We start from the raw sequence: 13,931 nt of genomic DNA on the forward strand, positions 1-13,931 counted from the left end.
AGCAGACACTAGGAAGGTCATCCAAGGAGACACTAGGAAGGTCATCCAAGCAGACACCAGGAAGGTCATCCAAGCAGACACTAGGAAGGTCATCCAAGCAGACACTAGGAAGGTCATCGAAGCAGCCACTAGGAAGGTCATGCAAGCAGTTATTAGAAAGGTTATCCAAGCAGACACTAGGAAGGTCATCCAAGCAGTTATTAGAAAGGTCATTCAAGCCGACACTAGGTATGTCATCCAAGCAGACACTAGGAAGGTCATCCAAGCAGACACTAGGAAGGTCATGCAAGCAGTTATTAGAAAGGTTATCCAAGCAGACACTAGGAAGGTCATCCAAGCAGACACTAGGAAGGTAATCCAAGCAGACACTAGGAAGGTCATCCAAGAAGGCACTAGGAAGGTCATCCAAGCAGTTACTAGGAAGGTCATCCAAGCAGACACTAGGAAGGTCATCCAAGAAGACACTAGGAAGGTAATCCAAGCAGACACTAGGAAGGTTATCCAAGCAGACACTAGGAAGGTCATCCAAGCAGAAACTAGGAAGGTCATCCAAGCAGACACTAGGAAGGTCATCCAAGCAGACACTAGGAAGGTCATCCAAGCAGAAACTAGGAAGATCAACCAAGCAGACACTAGGAAGGTCATCCAAGCAGTAACTAGTAAGGTAATCCAAGCAGACACTAGGAAGGTTATCCAAGCAGACACTAGGAAGGTTATCCAAGCAGACACTAGGAAGGTCATCAAAGCAGACGCTAGGAAGGTCATCCAAGCTGACACTAGGAAGGTCATCCAAGCAGACACTAGGAAGGTCATCCAAGCAGTTACTAGGAAGGTCATCCAAGCAGACACTAGGAAGGTCATCCAAGCAGACACTAGGAAGGTCATCCAAGCAGACACTAGGAAGGTCATCCAAGCAAACACTAGGAAGGTCATCCAAGCAGTTACTAGGAAGGTCATCCAAGCAGACACTAGGAAGGTCATCCAAGCAGTTATTAGAAAGGTTATCCAAGCAGACACTAGGAAGATCATCCAAGCAGACACCAGGAAGGTCATCCAAGGAGTTATTAGAAAAGTTATCCAAGCAGACACTAGGAAGGTCATCCAAGCAGTTACTAGGAACGTCATCGAAGCAGACACTAGGAAGGTCATCCAAGCAGACACTAGGAAGGTCATCCAAGCAGACACTAGGAAGGTCATCCAAGCAGACACTAGGAAGGTCATCCAAACAGATATTAGAAAGGTTATCCAAGTAGACACTAGGAAGGTCATCCAAGCAGACACTAGGAAGATCATCCAAGCAGTTATTAGAAAGGTCATCCAAGCAGACACTAGGAAGGCCATCCAAGCAGACACTAGGAAGGTCATCCAAGCAGACACTAGAAAGGTCATCCAAGCAGACACTAGGAAGGTCATCCAAACAGACACTAGGAAGGTCATCCAAGCAGACACTAGCAAGGTCATCCAAGCAGACACTAAAAAGGTCATCCAAGCAGACACTATGAAGGTCATCCAAGCAGACACTAGGAAGGTTATCCAAGCAGACACTAGGAAGGTCATCCAAGCAGTTACTAGGAAGGTCATCCAAGCAGACACTAGGAAGGTCATCCAAGCAGTTATTAGAAAGGTTATCCAAGCAGACACTAGGAAGGTCATCCAAGCAGACACTAGGAAGGTCATGCAAGCAGTTATTAGAAAGGTTATCCAAGCAGACACTAGGAAGGTCATCCAAGCAGTTATTAGAAAGGTCATCCAAGCAGACACTAGGTAGGTCATCCAAGCAGTTATTAGAAAGGTTATCCAAGCAGACACTAGGAAGGTCATCCAAGCAGACACTAGGAAGGTCATGCAAGCAGTTATTAGAAAGGTTATCCAAGCAGACACTAGGAAGGTCATCCAAGCAGTTATTAGAAAGGTCATCCAAGCAGACACTAGGTAGGTCATCCAAGCAGACACTAGGAAGGTCATCCAAGGAGACACTAGGAAGGTCATCCAAGCAGACACCAGGAAGGTCATCCAAGCAGACACTAGGAAGGTCATCCAAGCAGACACTAGGAAGGTCATCCAAGCAGGCACTAGGAAGGTCATCCAAGCAGACACTAGGAAGGTTATCCATGCAGACACTAGGAAGGTCATCCAAGCAGTTACTAGGAAGGTCATCCAAGCAGACACTAGGAAGGCCATCCAAGCTGACACTAGGAAGGTCAACCAAGCAGACACTAGGAAGGTCATCCAAGCAGTTATTAGAAAGGTTATCCAAGCAGACACTAGGAAGGTTATCCAAGCAGACACTAGGAAGGTCATCCAAGCAGACACTAGGAAGGTTATCCAAGCTGACACTAGGAAGGTCATCCAAGCTGACACTAGGAAGGTCATCCAAGCTGACACTAGGAAGATCATCCAAGCAGTTACTAGGAAGGTCATCCAAGCAGACACTAGGAAGGTCATCCAAGCTGACACTAGGAAGGTCATCCAAGCAGACACTAGGAAGGTCATCCAAGCAGACACTAGGAAGGTCATCCAAGCAGACACTAGGAAGGTCATCCAAGCAGACACTAGGAAGGTCATCCAAGCAGACACTAGGAAGGTCAACCAAGCAGACACTAGGAAGGTCATCCAAGCAGTTATTAGAAACGTTATCCAAGCAGACACTAGGAAGGTTATCCAAGCAGACACTAGGAAGGTTATCCAAGCAGACACTAGGAAGGTTATCCAAGCAGACACTAGGAAGGTCATCCAAGCAGACACTAGGAAGGTCATCCAAGCAGACACTAGGAAGGTTATCCAAGCAAACACTAGGAAGGTCATCCAAGCAGACACTAGGAAGGTCATCCAAGCAGTTATTTGAAAGGTCATCCAAGCAGACACTAGGAAGGTCATCCAAGCAGACACTAGGAAGGTCATCCAAGCAGACACTAGGAAGGTTATCCAAGCAGACACTAGGAAGGTCATCCAAGCAGGCACTAGGAAGGTAATCAAAGCAGACACTAGGAAGGTTATTCAAGCAGACACTAGGAAGGTCATCCAAGCAGTTATTAGAAAGGTTATCCAAGCAGACACTAGGAAGGTCATCCAAGCAGACACTAGGAAAGTCATCCAAGCAGACACTAAGAAGGTCATCCAAGCAGACACTAGGAAGGTCATCCAAGCAGACACTAGGAAGGTCATCCAAGCAGACACTAGGAAGGTCATCCAAGCAGTTATTAGAAAGGTTATTCAAGCAGACACCAGGAAGGTCATCCAAGCAGACACTAGGAAGGTCATCCAAGCAGACACTAGGAAGGTCATCCAAGCAGTTATTAGAAAGGTCATCCAAGCAGACACTAGGAAGGTCATCCAAGCAGACACTAGGAAGGTCATCCAAGCAGACACTAGAAAGGTCATCCAAACAGACACTAGGAAGGTCATCCAAGCAGACACTAGGAAGGTCATCCAAGCAGTTATTAGAAAGGTCATCCAAGCAGACACTAGGAAGGTCATCCAAGCAGACACTAGGAAGGTCATCCAAGCAGACACTAGAAAGGTCATCCAAGCAGACACTAGGAAGGTCATCCAAACAGACACTAGGAAGGTCATCCAAGCAGACACTAGCAAGGTCATCCAAGCAGACACTAGGAAGGTCATCCAAGCAGACACTAGGAAGGTCATCCAAGCAGACACTAGGAAGGTTATCCAAGCAGACACTAGGAAGGTCATCCAAGCAGTTACTAGGAAGGTCATCCAAACAGACACTAGGAAGGTCATCCAAGCAGTTATTAGAAAGGTTATCCAAGCAGACACTAGGAAGGTCATCGAAGCAGCCACTAGGAAGGTCATGCAAGCAGTTATTAGAAAGGTTATCCAAGCAGACACTAGGAAGGTCATCCAAGCAGTTATTAGAAAGGTCATTCAAGCCGACACTAGGTATGTCATCCAAGCAGACACTAGGTAGGTCATCCAAGCAGACACTAGGAAGGTCATCCAAGGAGACACTAGGAAGGTCATCCAAGCAGACACCAGGAAGGTCATCCAAGCAGACACTAGGAAGGTCATCCAAGCAGACACTAGGAAGGTCATCCAAGCAGGCACTAGGAAGGTCATCCAAGCAGACACTAGGATGGTTATCCAAGCAGACACTAGGAAGGTCATCCAAGCAGACACTAGGAAGGTTATCCAAGCAGTTACTAGGAAGGTCATCCAAGCAGACACTAGGAAGGTCATCCAAGCAGTTATTAGAAACGTTATCCAAGCAGACACTAGGAAGGTTATCCAAGCAGACACTAGGAAGGTTATCCAAGCAGACACTAGGAAGGTTATCCAAGCAGACACTAGGAAGGTCATCCAAGCAGACACTAGGAAGGTCATCCAAGCAGACACTAGGAAGGTTATCCAAGCAAACACTAGGAAGGTCATCCAAGCAGACACTAGGAAGGTCATCCAAGCAGTTATTTGAAAGGTCATCCAAGTAGACATTAGGAAGGTCATCCAAGCAGACACTAGGAAGGTCATCCAAGCAGACACTAGGAAGGTCATCCAAGCAGACATTAGGAAGGTTATCCAAGCAGGCACTAGGAAGGTCATCCAAGCAGACACTAGGAAGGTTATCCAAGCAGACACTAGGAAGGTCATCCAGTTATTAGAAAGGTTATCCAAGCAGACACTAGGTAGGTCATCCAAGCAGACACTAGGAAGGTCATCCAAGCAGACACTAGGAAGGTCATCCAAGCAGTTATTAGAAAGGTTATTCAAGCAGACACTAGGAAGGTCATCCAAGCAGTTATTAGAAAGGTTATTCAAGCAGACACTAGGAAGGTCATCCAAGCAGACACTAGGAAGGTCATCCAAGCAGTTATTAGAAAGGTTATCCAAGCAGACACTAGGAAGGTCATCCAAGCAGACACTAGGAAGGTCATCCAAGCAGACACTAGGAAGGTCATCCAAGCAGACGCTATGAAGGTCATCCAAGCAGACACTAGGAAGGTCATCCAAGCAGACATTAAGAAGATCATCCAAGCAGTTACTAGGAAGGTCATCCAAGCAGACACTTGGAAGGTCATCCAAGCAGGCACTAGGAAGGTCATCCAAGCAGTTACTAGGAAGGTCATTCAAGCAGACACTAGGAAGTTCATCCAAGCAGACACTAGGAAGTTCATCCAAGCAGACACTAGGAAGGTCATCCAAGTAGTTACTAGGAAGGTCATCCAAGCAGACACTAGGAAGGCCATCCAAGCAGTTACTAGGAAGGTCATCCAAGCAGACACTAGGAAGGTCATCCAAGCAGTTACTAGGAAGGTCATCCAAGCAGACACTAGGAAGGTCATCCAAGCAGACACTAGGAAGGTCATCCAAGCAGTTACTAGGAAGGTCATCCAAGCAGACACTAGGAAGGTCATCCAAGCAGACACTAGGAAGGTCATCCAAGCAGTTACTAGGAAGGTCATCCAAGCAGTTACTAGGAAGGTCATCCAAGCAGACACTGGGAAGGTCATCCAAGCAGTTACTAGGAAGGTCATCCAAGCAGTTACTAGGAAGGTCATCCAAGCAGACACTAGGAAGGTCATCCAAGCAGTTACTAGGAAGTTCATCCAAGCAGACACTAGGAAGGTCATCCAAGCAGTTACTAGGAAGTTCATCCAAGCAGACACTAGGAAGGTCATCCAAGCAGTTACTAGGAAGTTCATCCAAGCAGACACTAGGAAGGTCATCCAAGCAGTTACTAGGAAGGTCATCCAAGCAGACACTAGGAAGGTCATCCAAGCAGTTACTAGGAAGTTCATCCAAGCAGACACTAGGAAGGTCATCCAAGCAGTTACTAGGAAGTTCATCCAAGCAGTTACTAGGAAGCTCATCCAAGCAGTTACTAGGAAGGTCATCCAAGCAGTTACTAGGAAGGTTATCCAAGCAGTTACTAGGAAGGTCATCCAAGCAGTTAGGTTAGATAAGGTTTGTCAGGAAGCAGGACAAGTGCTTCCTGACGCGGGTCTTAGTTATATGATGACCCGCCACTGGAGTTTTTAGTCAGCTGACGGAGACCTTCCGCTGGCTCACCGGTCCACTCCTTTAAAAATAATGGTTATTACTATAACTATTTTTGATCTTACTGCGGCAGCAATGGAAGCAGTTACTACTGCGATCATCCAGCAGTTACTACTGCGATCATCCAGCAGTTACTACTGCGATCATCCAGCAGTTACTACTGCGATCATCCAGCAGTTACTACTGTGATCATCCAAGCAGTTACTACTGCGATCATCCAGCAGTTACTACTGCGATCATCCAGCAGTTACTACTGTGATCATCCAGCAGTTACTACTGCGATCATCCAGCAGTTACTACTGCGATCATCCAAGCAGTTACTACTGCGATCATCCAAGCAGTTACTACTACGATCATCCAGCAGTTACTACTGCGATCATCCAGCAGTTACTACTGCGATCATCCAAGCAGTTACTACTGCGATCATCCAAGCAGTTACTACTACGATCATCCAAGCAGTTACTACTGCGATCATCCAAGCAGTTACTACTGCGATCATCCAGCAGTTACTACTGCGATCATCCAGCAGTTACTACTGCGATCATCCAAGCAGTTACTACTGCGATCATCCAAGCAGTTACTACTACGATCATCCAAGCAGTTACTACTGCGATCATCCAAGCAGTTACTACTGCGATCATCCAGCAGTTACTACTGCGATCATCCAGCAGTTACTACTGCGATCATCCAAGCAGTTACTACTGCGATCATCCAAGCAGTTACTACTACGATCATCCAAGCAGTTACTACTGCGATCATCCAAGCAGTTACTACTACGATCATCCAAGCAGTTACTACTGCGATCATCCAGCAGTTACTACTGCGATCATCCAAGCAGTTACTACTGCGATCATCCAAGCAGTTACTACTACGATCATCCAAGCAGTTACTACTGCGATCATCCAAGCAGTTACTACTGCGATCATCCAAGCAGTTACTACTGCGATCATCCAGCAGTTACCACTGCGATCATCCAGCAGTTACTACTGCGATCATCCAGCAGTTACTACTGCGATCATCCAGCAGTTACTACTGCGATCATCCAGCAGTTACTACTGCGATCATCCAAGCAGTTACTACTGCGATCATCCAAGCAGTTACTACTGCGATCATCCAGCAGTTACTACTGCGATCATCCAAGCAGTTACTACTACGATCATCCAAGCAGTTACTACTGCGATCATCCAGCAGTTACTACTGCGATCATCCAGCAGTTACTACTGTGATCATCCAGCAGTTACTACTGTGATCATCCAGCAGTTACTACTGTGATCATCCAGCAGTTACTACTGTGATCATCCAGCAGTTACTACTGTGATCATCCAGCAGTTACTACTGCGATCATCCAAGCAGTTACTACTGCGATCATCCAAGCAGTTACTACTGCGATCATCCAAGCAGTTACTACTACGATCATCCAAGCAGTTACTACTGCGATCATCCAGCAGTTACTACTGCGATCATCCAGCAGTTACTACTGCGATCATCCAGCAGTTACTACTGCGATCATCCAGCAGTTACTACTGCGATCATCCAGCAGTTACTACTGTGATCATCCAGCAGTTACTACTGCGATCATCCAGCAGTTACTACTGTGATCATCCAGCAGTTACTACTGTGATCATCCAGCAGTTACTACTGTGATCATCCAAGCAGTTACTACTGCGATCATCCAGCAGTTACTACTGTGATCATCCAAGCAGTTACTACTGCGATCATCCAGCAGTTACTACTGTGATCATCCAGCAGTTACTACTGTGATCATCCAGCAGTTACTACTGTGATCATCCAGCAGTTACTACTGTGATCATCCAGCAGTTACTACTGTGATCATCCAGCAGTTACTACTGTGATCATCCAGCAGTTACTACTGTGATCATCCAGCAGTTACTACTGTGATCATCCAGCAGTTACTACTGTGATCATCCAAGCAGTTACTACTGCGATCATCCAGCAGTTACTACTGCGATCATCCAGCAGTTACTACTGTGATCATCCAAGCAGTTACTACTGCGATCATCCAGCAGTTACTACTGCGATCATCCAAGCAGTTACTACTGCGATCATCCAGCAGTTACTACTGCGATCATCCAAGCAGTTACTACTGCGATCATCCAAGCAGTTACCACTGCGATCATCCAGCAGTTACCACTGCGATCATCCAAGCAGTTACTACTGCGATCATCCAGCAGTTACTACTGCGATCATCCAGCAGTTACTACTGTGATCATCCAAGCAGTTACTACTGCGATCATCCAGCAGTTACTACTGCGATCATCCAAGCAGTTACTACTGCGATCATCCAGCAGTTACTACTGCGATCATCCAAGCAGTTACCACTGCGATCATCCAGCAGTTACCACTGCGATCATCCAAGCAGTTACTACTGCGATCATCCAGCAGTTACTACTGCGATCATCCAGCAGTTACTACTGTGATCATCCAAGCAGTTACTACTGCGATCATCCAGCAGTTACTACTGCGATCATCCAAGCAGTTACTACTGCGATCATCCAAGCAGTTACCACTGCGATCATCCAGCAGTTACCACTGCGATCATCCAAGCAGTTACTACTGCGATCATCCAGCAGTTACTACTGCGATCATCCAGCAGTTACTACTGCGATCATCCAGCAGTTACTACTACGATCATCCAAGCAGTTACTACTGCGATCATCCAGCAGTTACTACTGCGATCATCCAGCAGTTACTACTGCGATCATCCAGCAGTTACTACTACGATCATCCAAGCAGTTACTACTGCGATCATCCAGCAGTTACTACTACGATCATCCAGCAGTTACTACTGCGATCATCCAGCAGTTACTACTGCGATCATCCAAGCAGTTACCACTGCGATCATCCAAGCAGTTACTACTGCGATCATCCAGCAGTTACTACTGCGATCATCCAAGCAGTTACCACTGCGATCATCCAAGCAGTTACCACTGCGATCATCCAAGCAGTTACTACTGCGATCATCCAAGCAGTTACTACTGCGATCATCCAGCAGTTACTACTGCGATCATCCAGCAGTTACTACTGTGATCATCCAGCAGTTACTACTGCGATCATCCAAGCAGTTACTACTGCGATCATCCAGCAGTTACTACTGCGATCATCCAAGCAGTTACTACTGCGATCATCCAGCAGTTACTACTGTGATCATCCAGCAGTTACTACTGCGATCATCCAGCAGTTACCACTGCGATCATCCAAGCAGTTACCACTGCGATCATCCAAGCAGTTACTACTGCGATCATCCAGCAGTTACTACTGTGATCATCCAGCAGTTACTACTGTGATCATCCAGCAGTTACTACTGCCATCATCCAAGCAGTTACTACTGTGATCATCCAGCAGTTACTACTGCGATCATCCAAGCAGTTACTACTGCGATTATCCAGCAGTTACTACTGCGATCATCCAGCAGTTACTACTGCGATCATCCAAGCAGTTACTACTGCGATCATCCAGCAGTTACTACTGCGATCATCCAAGCAGTTACCACTGCGATCATCCAGCAGTTACTACTGCGATCATCCAGCAGTTACTACTGCGATCATCCAAGCAGTTACCACTGCGATCATCCAGCAGTTACTACTGCGATCATCCAAGCAGTTACTACTGCGATCATCCAAGCAGTTACTACTGCGATCATCCAGCAGTTACTACTGCGATCATCCAAGCAGTTACTACTGCGATCATCCAGCAGTTACTACTGCGATCATCCAGCAGTTACTACTGCGATCATCCAGCAGTTACTACTGCGATCATCCAGCAGTTACTACTGCGATCATCCAAGCAGTTACCACTGCGATCATCCAGCAGTTACTACTGCGATCATCCAGCAGTTACTACTGCGATCATCCAGCAGTTACTACTACGATCATCCAGCAGTTACTACTGCGATCATCCAGCAGTTACTACTGCGATCATCCAAGCAGTTACCACTGCGATCATCCAAGCAGTTACTACTGCGATCATCCAGCAGTTACTACTGCGATCATCCAGCAGTTACTACTGCGATCATCCAGCAGTTACTACTGCGATCATCCAGCAGTTACTACTGCGATCATCCAAGCAGTTACTACTGCGATCATCCAAGCAGTTACTACTGCGATCATCCAAGCAGTTACTACTGCGATCATCCAGCAGTTACTACTGCGATCATCCAAGCAGTTACTACTGCGATCATCCAGCAGTTACTACTGCGATCATCCAGCAGTTACTACTGCGATCATCCAGCAGTTACTACTGCGATCATCCAGCAGTTACTACTGCGATCATCCAAGCAGTTACCACTGCGATCATCCAGCAGTTACTACTGCGATCATCCAGCAGTTACTACTGCGATCATCCAGCAGTTACTACTACGATCATCCAGCAGTTACTACTGCGATCATCCAGCAGTTACTACTGCGATCATCCAAGCAGTTACCACTGCGATCATCCAGCAGTTACTACTGCGATCATCCAGCAGTTACTACTGCGATCATCCAAGCAGTTACCACTGCGATCATCCAGCAGTTACTACTGCGATCATCCAAGCAGTTACTACTGCGATCATCCAGCAGTTACTACTGCGATCATCCAAGCAGTTACTACTGCGATCATCCAGCAGTTACTACTGCGATCATCCAAGCAGTTACTACTGCGATCATCCAGCAGTTACTACTGCGATCATCCAAGCAGTTACCACTGCGATCATCCAGCAGTTACTACTGCGATCATCCAGCAGTTACTACTGCGATCATCCAAGCAGTTACCACTGCGATCATCCAGCAGTTACTACTGCGATCATCCAAGCAGTTACTACTGCGATCATCCAGCAGTTACTACTGCGATCATCCAAGCAGTTACCACTGCGATCATCCAAGCAGTTACTACTGCGATCATCCAGCAGTTACTACTGCGATCATCCAAGCAGTTACCACTGCGATCATCCAGCAGTTACCACTGCGATCATCCAAGCAGTTACTACTGCGATCATCCAGCAGTTACTACTGCGATCATCCAAGCAGTTACCACTGCGATCATCCAAGCAGTTACTACTGCGATCATCCAGCAGTTACTACTGCGATCATCCAAGCAGTTACCACTGCGATCATCCAAGCAGTTACTACTGCGATCATCCAAGCAGTTACTACTACGATCATCCAGCAGTTACTACTGCGATCATCCAGCAGTTACTACTGCGATCATCCAAGCAGTTACCACTGCGATCATCCAAGCAGTTACTACTGCGATCATCCAGCAGTTACTACTGCGATCATCCAGCAGTTACTACTGCGATCATCCAAGCAGTTACTACTACGATCATCCAAGCAGTTACTACTGCGATCATCCAAGCAGTTACTACTACGATCATCCAGCAGTTACTACTGCGATCATCCAAGCAGTTACTACTGCGATCATCCAAGCAGTTACTACTACGATCATCCAAGCAGTTACTACTGCGATCATCCAAGCAGTTACTACTGCGATCATCCAAGCAGTTACTACTGCGATCATCCAAGCAGTTACTACTGCGATCATCCAGCAGTTACCACTGCGATCATCCAAGCAGTTACTACTGCGATCATCCAAGCAGTTACTACTGCGATCATCCAAGCAGTTAATACTGCGATCATCCAAGCAGTTTTTACTGCGATCATCCAGCAGTTACCACTGCGATCATCCAAGCAGTTACTACTGCGATCATCCAAGCAGTTACTACTGCGATCATCCAGCAGTTACTACTGCGATCATCCAAGCAATTACTAGTGACTGGGGCAACGAGCAAACAAGTGGGTATAAACACACATAATATCGAGCAAACACAACTGTTATGCGGCAGCGAGAAACATCTGAGGACACACATGTATCAAGACAGTTCTCAACCCTGAGCTACACTTCTGCAATAAAGACTTGTTTTACATTACGTGTGTTTGTACTCACCTTCACAACTGTGTTGTAGTGATCCACCTTACTACTGTACTATTCCCTCTCACTATACTGTCATTCTGCCAATTAACGTCATAATAACTACCAATCACTGTGAACTTAATGATGACGCTAAACTGTATCTTAAAGCTGTACCAGACGGAATCATTGTCTCTACAGTAGCTACAAGAAAGACGCTGACATTATTGCAGAGCAATAAGGCTTAATTAAATATTAACGTCATTAAATAAGGAGTCATCAAGTGTTATTATAAAACTGACTACTGGCACAGTTGTTGGAGGGGGGAGGGGTTGGGGTGTTGTTTATCAGGAGTCTCGACTGCCTTGTCAATCAAATTATTGCTACTGCCTGCATATAGCCTGGCTGATCTGACACTGCCTGGAACACCTATCGAGATTCCTATTTTTTTTTTTAAAGTTAGGTCTGTCAGGAATGCCCAGTATATGTGAAGGGAGGGTGTTGAAATATCTTGGACTCTTTTTCGTACTGAGAGTCTCCTACTCCTATTTCTTGTGCAGATTTGGAACTTGACTCTGCAATATTCTCCAGATGTACACAAAATAAAAAACCGGACTTAGGAGAGGGACACTTACGACGTTTCTGTCCGACTTGGGCCGAAACGTCAAAGACACTCAGGAAGTTTACATATTTCGGGAAGAAAGGAGTAAAGACGGTGGGATAGAGTTTAAGGGTATGAGAAGGCTAAAGGTATGAGAAGGCTAAATACTGACCCAGTTGTTGGGGGGTTGTCGTGTGGTGTTGTCAGTGCCACCCTTGGAGTCAGCCCAGATGTAGTAGTCGGTGTATGGGTCCTCGCGAGCCACTGACTTTTGGAACCACTCGTGCTGGTCACTGGTGTGATTAGGTACGAAGTCCATAATCACTTTCAACCCTGAGTAGGGAGGAGAGAAGAGTAAATACAGACCTCCTGGAAGGAAACCTCCGAGGCTGCCGGAGCCACTGAAACCATAGTGAAATATGTTTAATGATATACTTACTGCCTTAGGAATATTACCCGACTCAGACTGAGAGATTTCATTACCTCACGTAAAAAATCCATCCTGTGTAATGAAACATGGTGGACAAATATAGCAAACTGTTGTTCCCACAATGTAAATGTAATATACATTAGTTACAGAACAACATGGATGTACCGATCTTTGTTTAATAAGAATGGAGGGGTAGTGGAATGGTTCATAACAAACACAAGTACACTCGCTGTGTGGAACTTACCTACTCTACATGATAAAATATTCCATGAAACATGATGTGTTTCATATATGAGGCAATGAAAGTCTGTAGACCTGAGCTGGGAGATATCAAATGGCCAATGAGAATATCGTCAGGAACTTCACTAATTGACAAGGGACTTTAACGTCTTGAATGGGTATAGTTGAGATAAAAACTGAGGACTAGTCAAAATGTAAAGATAAGTATTCAGAACAGTGTGGTAAACGTCCCATGAGATTCCATGCCAGTGTTAGTCGCCATTTTAAAAAAATGGCCACCATTCTGAAATATGTGTATACGTATATGTTGGTTGAATTACTGACAATATATAAAGTAAAAGGACACAAGTGCAACTAATGTGTCAGAGCTCCTGGAGAGCCAAACGTTGTCACAATAAAATGTCACATTAGTTGCACTTGTGTCCTTTTACTTTACATATTGAAATATTTAAAAAACTAGATAGTTGCTCCAGTGTAAGTTCTCTCCAAAATGGTATTAAATAAAAGTTGCTCAGATTTATGCCTAAAATCTTATTAGCCGAGTTAATTTTAGTTTGTATTAGGTTAATAACAAAAAAAAAACAATGTTTATTACAAAAGTATTTCCTCAGAACTGGTCTTCAAAATTATCAAATATATACAAGTTTATACTTTAAAACTGACTCGAACCTACGAACCTTAGGACAAGGTACGCAGTGCTTTAATAATCTACCCACACTGGACCAATACCTTGGCGTGTAGCAT

At 45.5% G+C, this 13,931-nt stretch overlaps 1 protein-coding gene across 3 annotated transcripts in view; it reads right to left on the minus strand.

Moving 5' to 3' along the window:
- LOC128700223 (maltase 2) overlaps positions 1-13,931 on the minus strand; it is a gene marked incomplete at its 3' end in the record, with an annotated part of 226,798 nt that overhangs the window by 83,112 nt on the left and 129,755 nt on the right. For all 3 annotated transcript variants that reach the window (XM_070100802.1, XM_070100803.1, XM_070100801.1), the window contains 1 exon segment: positions 12,690-12,850. In XM_070100802.1, the coding sequence (XP_069956903.1) occupies positions 12,690-12,850 (161 nt within the window).

This window comes from Cherax quadricarinatus, chromosome 74 (assembly GCF_038502225.1).
Source record: "Cherax quadricarinatus isolate ZL_2023a chromosome 74, ASM3850222v1, whole genome shotgun sequence".
Classification (NCBI taxonomy): Eukaryota; Metazoa; Arthropoda; class Malacostraca; order Decapoda; family Parastacidae; genus Cherax; species Cherax quadricarinatus.